The following is a 17,737-nucleotide window of genomic DNA, read 5'->3' on the forward strand; positions in this document are numbered from 1 at the left end:
ACTTACCTCTCCAGATGTTTAGGGGGTCAGCTGAGAGTCTTCTGCTGACACGCAGCAGCACAGCCTCCCTGATAAAAAGAGCTGCTTCACAGGCAGGCAGGAGGGGAAGGGAGAGCACACACGGACTCAGTTCCACTGAGGAAACCTTAAGGAGAGAGGCAATGTGGGTTTGCTTCAAGTGAGACAGCAGCAGTGAAGCTCTAGAGAAGGAACGGCAGGTTAGGGAAAGAAAGGTCAAGGCAATTAGACCAGCAGGTTTTGTAACTCTTAAATCACCAAAGAATTGGCAATATGGAAAGTAAGGAGTATCCTATAAACTAGGACAAGCAGAAGAAATAGAAGGGTTGACTCCAGTAAGTATATACTGAGCCTCGTGTAGGCACCAGGCACTGTGCTAGGCCCTATCTCTGCAATTATGAACAAGACTAACAACTGCCATTTCATGCTTTCAAAGAAAAAATTTAAAGACAATCTTATATGAGTAATTAAATTGACATCCAGGGGCACCTAGGTGGCTCAGTTGGTTAAGCATCTGACTCTTGATTTTGACTTAGGTCATGATCTCAGGGTCATGAGATCGAGCCCCACATCAGGCCCTGTACTGATGTATGTGCTTGCATAAGATCCTCTCTCTCCCTCTGCCTCTCCCCTACTCCCTCTTAAAAAAAAAAAAAAATTGACATCCAGAGGAAAGAATGACCTAAACAAAGATTTAACATATAAAAAGCATAGACTAAGTCGTTTTTTTTTTTTTTCTTAAAGATTTATTTATTTGACAGAGAGAAATCACAAGTAGACAGAGAGGCAGCCAGAGAGAGAGAGAGGGAAGCAAGCTCCCTGCCGAGCAGAGAGCTCGATGCGGGACCCAATCCCAGGACCTGAGATCATGACCTGAGCCGAAGGCAGCGGCTTAATCCACTGAGCCACCCAGGCGCCCCAGCATAGACTAAGTCTTAAAAATTGGCCTTAAGGACCTGTATTTGTTATCTCTTGCTGCACAATAAATTATTCTCAAATTCAGTAGTTTCAAATAACAAACACTATCTCATAGTTTCTGTGGGTCAGGATCTGAATGTGGCTTAGCTGGGTACCTCTGGCTTAAAACCTCTCACAAAGTAGGGATCAGTGGTACAATTTTGTCTGAAGGTTGAACTAGAGGAGAATTTGTTCTCATGCTCACTTTGTGGTTGTTAGCAGGATTCATTTTATTATGGCTGTTGGGCTGAAAGCCTTAGCGCCTTGTTGGCTATTGGTCAGAGGACTCCCTCAGTTCCTCGCAATAAGAACCTTCTCCATAGAACAACTTACACATGGAGCTGACTTCCCTCAGAGCAAGCAAGCTGGCAAGACTGAGAGTGCAAGAGAGGGTGCCACAGTCTTTAACCTAATCTCAGAACTGACATCCCAGTGCTTCTGCTAAATTCTGTTCATTATAAATGAGTCAGTTAAGTCCAGCCTGCATTCAAGGCAAAGGGATTGCACAAGAGGGTGAATAAGCAAGAGGGCGGGGATAACTGGGGACTATTCTGGAGGCTGCCAATCTCAGAGGCACTAGAGGTAACTTTGGCAAGAGAAGCTAGATTAAAAGTGAAGAGTGAATTTCTTTTTCAGACAAAGGGAGCTAGATGTGAAGCCCTTCCTGATCATTAATTGTAAAAGGAAGCCCCTTAGAGATGGAGTTTGTTTGTTTGTGTTTTTAATGCACAGTTTTGAAATATACAAGACACTGGTTTGGCCCATAAACAATCATTGATCATTACTGGGGAATAGAAAGGGATCATTCTTTTTCTTTTTTTTTTTTAAAGATTTTATTTATTTATTTGACAGAGAAAGATCACAAGTAGGCAGAGAGGCAGGCAGAGAGAGAGGAGGAAGCAGGCTTCCTGCTGAGCAGAGAGCCTGATGTGGGGCTTGATACCAGGACCCTGGGATCATGACCTGAGCTGAAGGCATAGGCTTTAACCCACTGAACCACCCAGGCACCCCTAGAAAGGGATCATTCTAAAAGTAAAGTTACCTAAGGACAATCCTGGGAACAGACTTCCTTTAGCTAGGGTGGGAGGAAGGAAGGTAGATTAGATTTTCCATTAGAAGTTAAATAATTACCATTGAACTGTAAGAGTAAATAACTAAGGCTGGTTCTCTGATTAAGCATGCCAAAGTCCAGAATATTCTTATAAAAAAGAGGAAATGAGACAATAAAAGTGATAGGATTTATGAGCCAGAAAGAATAGAGGTGGTAGTATGTAAAGTGAAAAACACTATTATTTTGAGCATACATTCCAGACACTTAAAATTTCTCAGATTCTAGAGAAATAAACATTTAAGTGAAGAGCAAATTCTCATTAGAATGAAGATAAATTAATGGTCTAATAAGGAAGCTAATTAAGGACAGGAAAGCCCTATTCTCTTTCAAGGGGTCAGACAATGGGTGGACTTTGCTTTTAATTGTTTGAAGAATGTTCTCAAGGATAGGAGGAAAGCCAGAGCCTCTAAAGGGCAAATGGGCATCCCTGCATGAATTATTGGAGAGTGTCCACAGAGACAGCGGGGGTCAAGAAGGTGAAGCAAGGAGAGGTGCAGGTGAATAAGAGGAAAAAATGGAACATAAAACTGAATGGGAAATGTGAATGAGAAAAGAGGGCCCATGAAAATTTTTCATAGGGAGATGACACACACCAAAAAAATTGAAATAATTTTTTTAAGATTTTATTTATTTATTTAACAGAGAGAACACAAGCAGGGGGAGCAGCAGAGGGAGAGGAACAAGTAGGCTCCCCTCTGAGCAGGGAGCCAGATCCAAGGCTCCATCCTAGGACCCTGGGATCATAACCTGAGCTGGAGGCAGAGGCTTAACTAACTGAGCCACCCAGGCATCCCTGAAATATTTTTTTAAGGAAGAAAGAAGTCAGAAGAGAAATTTAATATGTTAAAGAACAGAACATCATCATTTAAAACCAGGTTAAAATAGATCACATGCTTCTTGCTGCCAGTTTTCCTTCCTACTAGCTTTATATGAGTCCTGTCAAGACAGTGTGGCCCCGCCCCACCCCACTGTCAGGGGTCTTGTTGTAATCCAGAGGAAGAATGTGGTAAATCCAAAAGTTTTAAAATCTATCAATTTCTCTAATCATCTAATGATACTCAAAGACATTCAAAGATAAAAAGGAATGTTCTTGGTTAAACGTGGAGAATTGAGTACATATGTTTATCTATGCTTTATCTCAAAACAGCACTAAAATGACAGTGTGAATACATCCATAAGGAAAAGAGAACAGGAGAGGAAGGAATTGACATCAGATGAAAGAGATATTGACTGGGGCGCCTGGGTGGCTCAGTGGGTTAAAGCCTCTGCCTTCGGCTCAGGTCATGATCCCAGGGTCCTGGGATCGAGCCCCGCATCAGGCTCTCTGCTCAACAGGGAGATTGCTTCCTCCTCTCTCTCTGCCTGCCTCTCTACCTACTTGTGATTTCTGTCAAATAAATAAATAAACAAAATCTTAAAAAAAAAATAAAAGAAAGAGATATTGACCAAATTTTGGAAAATAATTCAGAAGTAATTAGTAGACTGTAGGATGTTGAAACCTAATGCCTGTAGGGATTGGGGTGAACCCCTAAAAGGATTATGTGACACAGCCCTGGAAAGGCTCAAGAACTGCAGATACCAGAACCTTCTGAAAGAGAGAACAGTGGATCTGAAAATGGGGTTGTGTGAATGTAAAAGGAACAGATAGATCCTCATATGCCCTCCCTAACTCCTAAGCAACCCTCACTCAACATCCTGGCAGGATACCAAAGATTTACATTCTAGAAAAACTGAATGTGAGAGGCTTTGGACCTGAGGTTACAGAACAGCAGAATGTGGGAGAAGGCTGGAATGAACATCTTTATTTAGAAGAATGAGACCTCCTCTTCCACTTTACCCATGTACTTCCCAGAACACAGACAACTGGGTTTATATATCAACAGCTAGGAAATTGAAAGTGCCCTCTCTGGAGAAATGAGATGGCTCAAAAGACAAGACCAGACCTATGGATCCTGATAATTGGGGTGTCCCAGTGCAATGACGATAGTCATGTCTTATCTACCCACTAAGAAGTATAGCAAATCAATAAGCCCCCACGTAAACTCTCATGTAGCTTCCAATAACATTTTGGAAACTCATTTTTAAAAACATGAACAGCCAAAAGACCACCAAAAGTTTTAGAAATATCTCTAATCTGAGACAGAAACAAAGATCAAACAGATAAGCAAAAAAGAACTCAGAAGAAAAAGATACAAAATAATGCAGGGAGCAAGTGTGAGCTTCAAAAAAGAGCATAATTAATATCCTCAAAGAGAAAAGAAAAAATATTTCATCCTTAGAATGTGAGGAGGAGACCATGAGCAAAGAGTAAGAGTAACTGTTAAGATATAAGAGCTGAAGTAAAAAAGTCAATACTTGGGTTAGATGATAAAGATGAATAAATTTTCCAGAAAGTAGAAGAAAGCGAGGATGCAGGGAAAGAGGAACCCTCCAACACTGTTGGTAGGAATGCAAGCTGGTGCAACCACTCTGGAAAACAGCATGGAGGTTCCTCATAAAGTTGAAAATAGAGCTACCCTACAAGCCAGCAATTGCACTACTGGGTATTTATTTACCCTAAAGATACAAATATAGTGATCCGAAGGGGCATGTGCATCCTAATTTTTATAGCAGTAATGTCCACAATAGCCCATCTATGGAAAGAACCTAGGTGTCCATCAACAGAAGAATGGATAAAGAGGATGTTTTATATATAAAGCAGCCATCAAAAGAAATGAAATCTTGCCATTTGCAATAATGTGGTTGGAACTAAAGGGTATTATGCTGAGTGAAATAAGTCAATCAGAGAAAGACAATTATATGATCTCTCTGATATGAGGAATTTGAAAGGCAGGGCGGGAGGTTGTGGGGCGGTAGAAAAGGAAAAAATGAAATAAGATGGGATCGGGAAAAAATGAAATAAGATGGGATTGGGAGACAAACCATAAGAGACTCACAAACTGAGGGTTGCTTGGCAGTGGGGAGGTAGGGATAGGGTGACTGGGTTATGGACACTGGGGAGAGTATGTCCTATGGTGAATGCTGTGAAGTTTGTAAGCCTGAAGATTCACAGACCTGTACCCCTGGGGCAAATACTACATTATTTATTAATAAAAATAAAAAATAAAATAAAACTAAAAGACAAAAAAAAAAGTAGAAGAAAGAAGCAGAAATGGAGAAAAGAAAAGAAAATTAGAAGAGATTTGGAAAGAGAGAACAGAGAAAGTAAAAGAAAGTTTTCCAGAAACTAATCAAGATCATTTCCACATACTGAAGGATATACATTTCTATAATGGATGGTAAAGCAACCACAAAAGCACTTCATCATGATATAGCAACACTTAAGGATAAACATGAGTACTTAGAAAGTTTCTGGGCTGGGGGTTGGCAGTTGCGGAGAGTTGGGGGAAGGGTGTCACTTAGAAAGGATCAAGAATCAATATGGCCTCAGCATTCTTAACAATAGCAGTAGAAACCAGAAGACAGTGGCTTCCACATTCTGAAGAAAAGCTATTTTCAACCTAGAATTCTATAGCCTGCCAAATCAATCAAGCAAGTGTCAAATAAGGATATTCTCAGATATTAGAGTTCTCAAAAATGGTACTTCCCTTTGCAGCCTTTCTTGGGAAGTTATCAGATGATATATGACATCACAATGAGGGAACAAAATAAGAAAGGAGCAGATACAGGAATCAGGAAGTAAGAGTTCCAGTATAGGAGAGAAATGGAGAGAATCCCTAGGACAATAATAGGGAGAAATCCAAGAATTACAGCAGGGCACCAGACTTAGAGAACAACCAGGCTGGGTTCATCAGAAGAACAGAGGGCTTTTAGAAGTATGTTTCCAAAAACAAAAAGAAGCTGCTGGATTGCCTGGAGAATTTGAACATGTTGAAAATATTTACATTTCTATAAGTGGGTTTGATGAAAAATTAGTAATCAACACCTAGAACCCTAAGCAGACAAACAATGGTACAATAATTAACTTTGGAAGGAAGCCATACAAGAAGGAAAATGTAACCGTAGTACACTGCATGGCTCCGGTATACATAATATTTATATACTATAATCATATAAAGTAAAATATAGATTTGACTAAAAATCATGATGGAGGTTGGGAAGATTTTCCAATAAAATTGAGATAGAAATTTCTCATAGGAAAAGAAAAACACCTTTGGGCGGGACCATGAAATACCTACTAGGAATTAGAATAGGAAGCTAAATCTTCATTTTCCATTCTATGAAGCTGGTAGATAATGACTTCAAAACTGAAAAATCATGAGATAACCATAATGTTATTATTTAGAAATATGGAAATAAAATATCACAGGAAACTTCTTAAAAAGCTGAAAAAGGCTATTTCTGATATGATATGAAGAAGTGCTTGTTTTCATTATACTGTAGTACTATTTTAATTTTTAAATATGTGTTAGATATTATTTTAATTTTTAAAAATAATTTAAAACTATGGATAAGAGTAACTTATAAAAAGGACCTAATAGAAAAAGTGGCAGAGAATAGGATAAAAGGCAGTGTTTTAGAACATGTAGCAAGGTTTTTAAAAAATAGATGCTGGGGCACCTGGGCTTGGGCAGTTAAGCATCTTACTCTTGTTTCGGCTCAGGTCATGATCTCAGGGTCATGGAATCGAGTCCCTCATGTGACTCTAAGTTCACTTCAGTTTGTTTGGGATTCTTTCCCTTTCACTGTCCTTCCCCCTCTGTGCCTCTCCCAACTCAAGTACATGCCTTCTCTCTCTCTCAGTCTCTCTTTCTCTCTCAAAATAAATAATAAAATTTTTAGAAAATAAAAATAAAAAATAGATGCTAAGAAGAAAAGTAGAGCAAAAGGACACTTTCTAAAAGAGAGGTCCTGTGGTCAGAGGACTGTCTGAGGAGATAATATTCAAGCAGACCTAAAGTGAGGACAGGAACATTCCAGGCAAAGGAAACATGAAATGTAAAGGCCCTGCAGCCAAGAACATCATGGGAATTTGGAGAAACCACAGGGAAGTCAGCAAGCATTGTTTAAGCTTAGTGAGCAAGGAAGACAGTGGTAGAAAGCAAGGTTGGAGGGACTAATTCATGTGGAGTCTATGGACTTGCAGCAAGGACTTTGGATTGTTCTCTTAGTGTGATGGAAAGCCACCTGGAGATTATGAACAAGACAGTGACATGATCTGATTTATTTCTAGAGGATAACTCTGCTGTGGAGAAAATAGGTCAAAGAGAGGCAAAAATGAAAACAGAAGCACCAATCACAAAGCTCTTGAAAAGGTCTAGAAATGCGTGTATGGTCATAGTGATGAAAAGGGTGAGAAGTGGCCAGATTCAGGATATACTTTCAAGGTAGAGGCAACAGAAATTGCTGATGGGTTGAATGATGTGAAAGCAGAAAAGGAATCAAGGAGGCTGCCAAAGTTTGGAATGCCAGCAACCAAGTGAGTGAAAGTGCCATTTACTGAGATGGGAAACATTAGGAAAGGAATGCAACTGGGCAGGAATATCAAGAATTTCATTTGGCACAAAATAATCTTAATGTGTCTATTAGGTATCCAGATGGAGGTATTAAATGGGCAGTATGTTCATGGGAAGGCTGACTAGAGACTGATTTTGAGACAACCACATGTAGCTGATACTTAAGTCTTGGTACTGAATGAGATCCCAGGAAATTGAGATAATAGAGGGTTGAGAACAGGCACTCCAACTATTAGAGACTGCAAGGAGGAGAATCCAACAGTGGCGTCAGAGAAGGAATATCTAATGAGGAGGAAAGCTGGAAAATACCAGCAAGGACTCTAAGGAGAAAAAGAATTTAAAGAAGGGAACACGCACCTTCTATGGGGCCACCATCCCTTACACAAACGTTGGTTTCAGATAGGTTTTGAAATTCAAATTATTTCATATTTTAGAAAATTAGTAAATTACCTTCACCCCCAGAGATCTAGGGCAGACCCTCTCATGCAACGACATCAATATTTCTGCGCTGAAGCATAGGAATAGCCCCACTGAGTGAAATAAGGATTGTCAGTCCAATTAGATTTTGTTACCTAATATTGTGAGTTACACAAATTTTTCTTCTCAGAGGTGGGTGGATGTCAAAATTTTGGCTAATGGATTATAGGCATGTACTTGCTTTCTTGACAATAGCTATTTTTGTTGGTTTTGTTCATTCACCTAATCATCACTTGGCATCTTGGATATGATTTTGTTTAGAAAATAAGAAAGGAGACTGCATGAGATTGCTCTGTAGGGTTACAGACACAGAGAGGTAATAGGAAATAGCTTTTTTGTGTGAGAGGTATTTGCTTAGTTTTGGGATGTGCATATTCTATATTTACATATTCAATTGATATAGATAAAATGGTACACATTTCTCTGGTAATCCCATTTATGAGCAAACAAAGTAGTATTTAATATATCAACCAATGAGTAGTTCTCAACTTTGGGACCAAATCCAATGAGAGCATCTGAATCTCTTCTCTAACCTCTGGCTCCCCAGGGAGCAGGGGGAGAACTGGGGAGGCTTTTAGGAGTCAGGGGCTTATTCCTATGGTCAGTTGGCAGGGAGGATGGGTGACAGCCTGAGAACCTTATTGGTGGGGCATGGGACAGACGGGAGTGTGGTGGTCAGACTGAGAAGCTTCAGCAGTTGAGAGGGAGAGCTAAACAAAATTGCCTTTTACACATTGGAGACCATTTGTCCTGATGCAAAGTATAGATGCCAGAAAATTGACAGAATGAGAAAAAAATTGTTTCTGTTGTACTGAACTAATAGCAATTAAATTCCTAGTAAATTATTGACCTAGAGCAATGAATCCTGAACTCTGTGCCTTCATGGGCTCTTTCTCTCCCTTCAGAAAATCTGCTCTTGAAGCATATTAGTCCAAGGGATTATTTCCCTGTTTCTACTTCTGTTTTGGTGTATTAGCGGTAGTGATTTCGCAATGCCCATTATGTTTGTGAGTATAGGAGTGCAATTTTAGAACAACCGGCCTAACATCCATCTATCTTACTTCTTTCCTGGAACTATATTCAGATTCTCATTCCTGTCTTACCAAAGGACCATTTTCACTGTTTTTCTGCAATATTTTGGACTGATCAGATTAGTTCACCAGAAGCCTTAAATGGAAACCTAGCTCCTGCTCACCATTCTGATTTCCACACCTTTCCCACAGTTTCCCTTTGTCTCCGCTTCCCCCGGGGTTCCCTCCCTTCCCCACCCCTGAGTTGTTCAGCCATCCACTCACCCTGGGACATATCTAGTCTGGATAGATGAAAACTATAATCTGATCATTCCGTGACTGGTTCAGACCTCACTGGGTATAAAGCACAAAGAAAGACACCCATCTGTGCTCATTCTTCACTGAGGACTTGCTTTCCTGGCATGTTCCCCCAGTCGCCAGATTCAGTTGATTGCCATCACAAATGGGACTCTCACCTTCAGAGCAATCAAGTTAGCCAGCAAAGCCTTCTCTTGCTTCTTCCACTATTTTTGGAATTGAAAGCAATCCAGCTGTCACTAAGGATAAAAATGAAAACAAACATAAAAATAAACCACACTTACATTGTAAAGAATGGGGGGAAATTTAAAAATTGGCCATTTTTTAATATTAGACATTTCAAACAGATGGCGAGCTAATTTATATTTTCTTTTTGACAATTACTTACCCAGTGAGAGTGCGATTAAGCCATATTTTAAACCCTGTCAAAGGGCCTTCATCTGAAAATGTTATAGACCCATCTATACTTAATGCTCTGCACCATCAACAGAGCTTAAGGACCCAGAAACAGTAGTTCTTTCATGCCCAGACCACTCTAATCAAGGGGTACAAGTTTTAGGAACCTCCTCTGTGAAAATAATGGCCGCCTATCCTCCCTGCCTCCCATCTTGCCCCACTTGGGGCCATTTTCCCACATTAGCAAGCGGATCTTTCCTTAAAGCAGATTTGACCATGCCAGCCCCCTGCTTGAAATGAACCTTTCAATGACTCCATACAGCCCTCAGAATTAAGGTAAAACTCATATTATCATGTTACTAAAGTCATCTTCAATCTGACCCTGCTCACTTTTCTCTGCCTCAGTCCTGGTCTCTCTTCCCCCTTCTGCACTCTGCACCCAAGTCCTACTAAGCTACGTGTCATCCCAAGATGTGCCTCTCCCTGTCACACTGCCAGGCGTTTGCACTCCCTGTCTACTTTGCCTTAGAAAACCCCACTGCCCCTTCTTCACCTGGCTCGTGTCTCCCTTTTCATTTTGACTTACAGTTTAGTTAACAACCCACTGAAACCATTTTATCATGCTAGGATATGGCCAAAGATAATTTTACCTGAAACATTTATAATGTTATGGCTTCATTGATTATTCTCAAGTTTGCCCAGGATTTTCAGTCTTACTGCACTTCCGTCTTACACATTTTCCTTATGTTGTTCAATGAAAACACACATTAAAACCCTGTAACAATACACCTTCAAAAACACAGCCCCCAAAGAGACATCTTGCCTAAATCACTGAAAGCAATCTAATCACAAGTGAATGATTCTTTTCCACACATGATGGAATTTTCCAGTAATGTGCCTTACTGACTTACTTATTGGCCCCGTCCACGTGTGCTCTTGTCATACCCTGTCATACACAGTCCACCCCTGAAATAGCAATCCTCTCAACTTGATATGTTCTATTTCCATTTTGTTACTACATAGTTGAATAAATTATAACATCTGAATTGCCTGTTGTACAAAACTGAGTTGTAACCTCAATTTTAAAAGAGGATGGTAGCAGGGGAGTCTGGGTGGCTCAGCTGGTTAAGTGTCTGACTCTTGATTTCAGCGCAGGCCATGATCTCCAGAGTTGTGAGATCAAGTACTGTTTCAGGCTCTGCTTTGGAGCCTGCTTGGGATTCTCTCTGAAGAATCCCTCTCTCTCAGCAACCCCCCGCCCCCCAAAAAAGAGGTAGCAGAGGATATGCAGATATTGTGAGATTCACATGAGATTTCACAGCGTTTGTGGCAAAGACAAAAATAGAAGTTCTAACTGCAGGCTTTTTTCAGTGCAAAGGTCCTCCTGGCTTGGAAATAATAGAAGAAAGAGAAATAGTCCTTTGTACTGGAAGCTAATAGCCTTGAAGAAGGATGAGTTCCAGAGCAGTGGGCCCCAGACCAAGATGGTCAGCAGCCCTTCCAAAGTTCAGTCTGGAGTTGGCGGGCACTTTGCTCCCATTAGACTTGCTATGGGGACATCTTTGGGTTCACACCTTTTCATTTCCCCCTTCAGTAGAGTGTCACTTGCCTAAAATAGCTTTTAAGTGACTTGCTTAATGGATGTTTTCCATAGAACACTGCTCCCTTCCTTTCAGTGAATTTAATTTTAGTAAATGGATTGAATTTTCTTTTTCTTTTAATGAGAGCTCCTGTCACCACATCACCCATCACGTTATCCTTCCGTATTGGTGGACCTATTATTCATGTCACCAATTTGTTGACCTCATTAGTTAACTTCTATTCACTCTTTTACATATTCAAATGAACTTAAGTCTTTCTTACAGCTTTCTTAATCAGGGGATTTTTTTATACAAAGATATTGGAAACCTCTTATATCTAATCACTTCAACACATTTTGCCAGCTAACTCACTAGTAAAGAGAAAATAATACGTTGATGGTTGTGCCTTTTAAAATAAAGTTTAGATTATGTTTAGAAAACTTGGGCAAAACCAAATGTCTTTTTTTTTAATTGTTTCCATGTCATAGAACAAAATGGTACCTGCTTGATGTAACTAATTAGACAATTCATTTAGGCCTGGGCAGCTGGGAGCAGGGTTCTGGAAGCAGGCAAGACCCTGCCACTTCAGAGCTGGGTTACTCTCAGCAAGTCACATAAGCAGTGGGGCTTCTGTGTCTTTCCTTGTCAAATATAGTTGTTGAGAGCAGGAAATGAGATGACACCTAATGTAGCAACTGATTAATCTTCTCTAGCCCTCCCTCCCTTACCTTTTCAACAAGAATTTCAAGTAGAGTTAATGAAAACCAGAAGAGAAGGCCACAAACATCATCCCTGGTCTCCAATTCCTCAAAAAACAAACAAACAAAAATACAAACCCAAAACAACAAGAAAACAACAATAACAACAGCAAAAGAACGTAACTGGAACAACAACCCCAACCTAACTGGAACCAAATACTTAACCCTCATGATTTTTAAAAAATATGTGATTATATGGACACATATGTGTGTTGCTAATATATGTAAATGATGAGACTTTGTTTGACCGTGACATGCTGCTGATTTTAGAGAAAATTATGGAGCAACTGTTAATCTGGAATTGTGCCATATTCTTCAATCCTGATTACCAAATTTGGAATCAAATAGAATTCTGATCATAATCACAAGAAACTCAAATACGGAAAGATACTACTTTCTTGGATACTTTGTTATTTAGTTCCACTGACAGCAGATTAGTCAGTAAAGCCTTAGGAGGATACTTCCTGCTGAGAGTCAGAGTTGGGAATGCCTTGGATAGTTTTACAAACATAATAACCTGACGGAAATTCACTTAGTCAAAGACTCCTATAGCACAATCATTTTAATTGTGAGCTACCTTGAAGTAGCTACGGTGAAGCTACCTTGTTTACTGTACAACTTCTTTTGTGACATCAGACAGACATGAACGTCAGGAGGTTAGAAAGGTCCAAGACTTAATTCTTACCATGGGCCTTGTAATTTGGATGAATTCCATAGATGAAAGATGGGTAGCTCTTTAACTAAAACCGTAGAGTCACAGAATTGGAAGAGGCCTCAGTGATCTCTAGTCAAGTCACACATTTGAAGCTTGAATTTGCTCCAGTATATCCCAGTCACGAGAGAGTCAGCCTTTCAGAGTATCCTCTGGATAGCTCTGGCTATTAAAAAGTTATTTCTTATCTTCAACTCCATAGCTTTTGCCCTTGGCTCCAAATTCTGTTAAGAGCCATAAAAAAAAAAAGGCTGTGCTCAAACTCATGAGGCTGCAACTACTTGAGAGCAAGTATTGTATCCACTACAGCTTTTAGTGACTTGATAAATGATTGCTGAATGGAATTTAAAGCACAAGATGTTCTTTATTTTTATATATATCTTTTTTTTAAAAGATTATATTTATTTGTTTATTTATTTATTTATTTATTTATTTATTTGACAGAGAGATATCACAAGTAGGCAGAGAGGTAGGCAGAGAAGGAGGAGGAAGCAGACTACCTGCTGAGCAATCCCAGGACCCATATGGGGCTCAATCCCAGGACCCTGGGATAATGACCTGAGCCACTGAGCCACCCAGGCACCCCTATTTTAATATATATTTTACAAAATAGCAAATGATCAGTATATTTAAGTTCTACTGAGAAAGCCTTGTATAAAGTAACTGATTTTATTATTTAAATATCATGGCTGATATTTTCAATTCTTTCAGTCTTATAATTCAAGCAATTTTATCTTATGTATTGCAATTTACCTTCATTGTAAAATAACTTACTTGCCCCTACAGATATTAGCTACTACACATCACACGTGCCAACAAGCTGAAACCCCAGTAAAGTAGCCATCAGAAGTTCTGGGTTCCAGTCCCAGCCCCCCACTACCCATCTGAGTGGTCCTGGCTCTTGTTTCTTATTCTGCAAACTGCAAGGGTTGAACCAGATGTCCTCTTAAAGTTCTTTCCTACTTCACAAATCATTCGCATTTTTGACTTGTCTATCCCATGTGGCAGAGTATCCACAAAGACAGTCAAAGACAAGACTTCTGATTTCTGGTTCAATTCTCTAGTTATATTGCCAGTAACTCTCCATATGTACAGTTTAAAGCTAGGGATGCATTCCCCCCTCTTTTCTCGTTTCAGAACACTTTTCTTCAGGAAACAGTGAGGAGGGAATGCGAAGAACGCTTTGAACTGACAGAGGCGTTGAGTCAAGCCAGAGAACAGCTCCTGGAGTTCAGGAAACTCAGTGGAAGTTCACCTCTATCACCGTGTTCCCTTAGCCAGGGCAGCCTAACCTCCTCTGCTGCAGTGGTCAGTAATCAGGGAGAGAGGAGCCTTACAAGACTGAACTCTGGAAAAGGAATCAAAATACCCAGCCTGCACAGAATGTCAAAACCCGCCACTTCCCCAACCTCTCCTCAGTCCAAGAGGCTTAGCAGCTCAGGTTTGCCCACTGTCCCTCAACCCCATCCTCCTCGCAGGGGTCCAGCATCTTCAGTAAACGAGACCAGACAAAGGCTGGCCACCATTCTGCGGAGGAGACTGAGTCAGCAGGGATCAGTCCAGTCAGGGGCAGCTCCCCCGCGCACACCTGGTCTTCCCCAGTGGGCCAGAGATGCACGGTGACTGAGGATGACAAAGGTCAAATTATTATCGCAGATCAAGAATGCATGTACATAGATGTTTTTAATAAGATAATTGGGAAAACTAGGAATTGTGAAGCCACATTTTCTAAGAGACCTTTGAAGTTGCCACAGATAATGATGTTGTTGATATTCCAGAGGACCAGTGTCCATATTTCTATATTGCATCTTTAGGTGTGGTCTATGAATATACCCTTTTAGAGATTATAGGTGAAAATTTTCACTCATGGCATCTTTGTTATATATATATATATATATTTTTTTTTGCACCAATACAAGCAGATATATTTCCACAAAAAAATAGATTATATTGGTTCTGTCAGTGTTTGTTCCTTTGTTTGTTGAGCTAAATGGGTGAAATATATGTAATTCCTATTTCCAAATAGAAAACAGAAGTACTTTAGTCCTACATTTGATAATTTCCTTATCCTCATCATAGAAACCACTTTTTTTTACCTCGCAGTCTAATTGGTTAATTCAGTTTCTTTTTAGGCCAGAAGTAATGATAGGTAAGGTATCCTTCAAGAAGGCAGTCTTCCCTGTGAACTTGGGACCTTCTAGGAAAAGGGACAGCAACTCCAATTCAAGAAAATGGTGGTTTACTTTTCATTATACAGATAATTTAAAAAACAAAACAAAAAACAACAACAACAAATAAAAAACAAGAAGCCTGGTTTAAATATTACTTGGTAGGGATTTTCTACATTGAATGCTTTTTAGTAATCATAGTCAGATTTTTATTTGATGCTCGTATCCTTCAACCATTGGGAAAAGAACTAATTCAAGACTGTTCTATAGAGATACATAGTGCTAATTTGGGGTTCACATTTTATTACTCCCCAAGATGGGTGACTAGTTAACATATTTTCTGTTTTCAGAGTGAAAAATTAAAACGAGCAACCAAATCAGCTATTTTAAGTTAAAAAGCTTCAGGCCCCTCCTGTTTCTTAAAACACAACTCTAGAGAGCTTGTTTGGAGGTTCTAGCAAGGGAGCACAGCTACTCATACACCCTTGACCGAAGAACAGTCCTCTCCTCTGTCGGGGAAGGTCGTCCTCTTCGACCGAGCTCGCAGCTTCGGGAGGGACGCACATGGAGCGGTGAGGGAGGAAGGGGACACCCGCCTAGCCAGCCAGATCAGCCGAATCAACCCTGGCGATCAATGGGGTGACAGATGTCGCCCTTACATCCTTAAAACACAACTCTTTACCTTAAGCTAATGTTTGTCTGTCTTTTCCCCCCTTGAAACTGAAATGTATTTTTCCTTTCAGGACTGACTTTATTTAAATCCTTCATCTGATTCTATCAGGGAATCGCTTCTCGGCCTTTTGGCTAAGATCAAGTGATTCTATCAGGGACATCCAGGCTTCTTACTCCTGGATAAGGATATAGTAACATGAAATATGGCACATAAAACTCTCCTTTGTTTGGCTATCATATTGATGAGAGAAGCCAAAGGCACTTGGAATCCTTCCCATCTGGAAAAAAAAAGTAAAGCTACTAAGTAATTCAGATTTATGTCTAATCTTTCAAAAGAATAGTCTAATCTACCAGTACAGTGTTTTAACCTCAAAAAAAAAAAAAAAAATCCCTATCAGGTTTGCTGATTTCCCTGACTAGTTTAAGTGAGTACATCTTGTATTAAGACTTAGAATGCTGAGTGTTGCTTTACAGAGACCAGAATTCCTTATAATGGCATTTGAAAAGAGAATAAATCATCATAGAATAGTGACCCCCAACCATCTCTTTCCAAATAAGGAATAGATGCCCAAAGAGGTCTGACTTGGCTAAAGCAGCATGGCTAATTAGTGACAGAGCTAAAACCAGACCGCTATTAACTGACCCCAACTTTCCCCCTCGCTTTTCCACTCATCAGATTCCCCAGCCTCCATCACGACAGAAGCCCTACATAGTATTTACCTAATATTTTCTTTAAATGCACTCACTTCTTAAGCTTAAAGTTATGTAAAAAGAAAACTTGACCCAAGAAAGAATAACTATAGAGTAACAAGTTTGATTTGCTAGGTATATTTCTTCTAATACTTTAAAATACTAAATGTTAATTCGTGTACCCCCTAAAATCATCTCATATAATGACGGTAGTACTCGTGCCACACTCTGGGAACCTTGATGTTTCTGGTCTGGTATTTGCAGGTTTATTGCAAGTACCAGTGACATGAGGTAGATGGCAAAACTAATGAAAACTTTATTAAACCTACAAGAATATTTGGGGCAGCAGTCTTTGTCATCAGATGATACATGTTTTTCCAATTTTTGCAGTTTCAGCTCTCTTCAGGAGCCATGGGGACATATTTTTCCCAAAATGTGAACAGATTTAAATTTGTAAAGAAAGTCACACGTAAGCATTTCTAAAGCGATGTAAAGTGCAAAACCTGGTTTCTTGGTTTGCTGTTACACTCTTGCATTATAATGAGTAATTATGTCAATAATCTTTCTGAGGATAGAATCAGGATGTGCAATAAGGCTGTGTTATAGTCCACAAGTATATTAGAAAGGTAAGTTCATGGATAAACAGAGGGACAATATTTACATTTGTTTCAAACTAGACCACTTGCATGGTGCCATCTAAGTTATGTGCTGGTATCTTTTAAAGAAAGACAAAGGAAAGAGAATCACATTACTGTATCTAAAGAAGGTGTTAAGGACACAGACTCCTAGATTTTCTCACTGCTAAGCTAACTCTTGCCATGAAACAGTATCAGGAATGTTAAGGAAGTCATGAACATTATAGTGAATTAAAGCTCTCAAATGCATGTAATGCATATTAATTTAAGTCTATTAGTTTTCATTTCTCTCTATATATATGTTTTCCATGACCTCAGTGGAAGGATTGATAGGTACAAAAAGAAAAGAATGTCACAGAAAACATTCCTTACAGAATTATATCCTATTAAACTACTATTGGTAGACAAAGATGGGAGAATTCTTCTATAGTTAACATAGATTTCTCAAGTAATTTATGAAAGTTTTATTGAATTAAATTACCATATTTATACTTAGTCAGAATTACTTAAAAGTTATATTTCCTGGCAATAAAACTGACTAGAAAAGGCATTAATGTTGAAAATTATGTAAAACTAAAAATTTTTTGATGTTCTGTTAGTCTGAAAACATTTTGTAATATTACAGATCAATTATAGCTAATTTCTTTGATTATGAAACAAGTTTTCTCAAGCTTCATCTTTTAATGTTCTTACGATTATTATAATATTACATTGATAAAGCAACCTAAGTAACCCAAAAGGGTTAATGCACTGGAGCTGAAAATTCCTGACCATCATAT

General features: G+C 39.3%; 1 protein-coding gene across 2 annotated transcripts in view; it reads left to right on the forward strand.

Annotated features, from left to right (window-relative positions):
• Positions 1–15,739, forward strand: part of LEKR1 (leucine, glutamate and lysine rich 1) — a gene marked incomplete at its 5' end in the record, with an annotated part of 163,734 nt that extends 147,995 nt beyond the window's left edge. For both annotated transcript variants that reach the window (XM_082750521.1, XM_082750522.1), the window contains one exon: positions 13,931–15,739. In XM_082750521.1, the coding sequence (XP_082606647.1) occupies positions 13,931–14,416 (486 nt within the window). In that variant the 3' untranslated portion in view covers positions 14,417–15,739. The remainder of the gene's footprint in view (positions 1–13,930) is intronic.
• Between the last annotated feature and the right edge of the window lie 1,998 nt (positions 15,740–17,737).

Source organism: Mustela nivalis (assembly GCF_964662115.1).
Source record: "Mustela nivalis genome assembly, contig: HAP1_SCAFFOLD_1232, whole genome shotgun sequence".
Classification (NCBI taxonomy): domain Eukaryota; kingdom Metazoa; phylum Chordata; class Mammalia; order Carnivora; family Mustelidae; genus Mustela; species Mustela nivalis.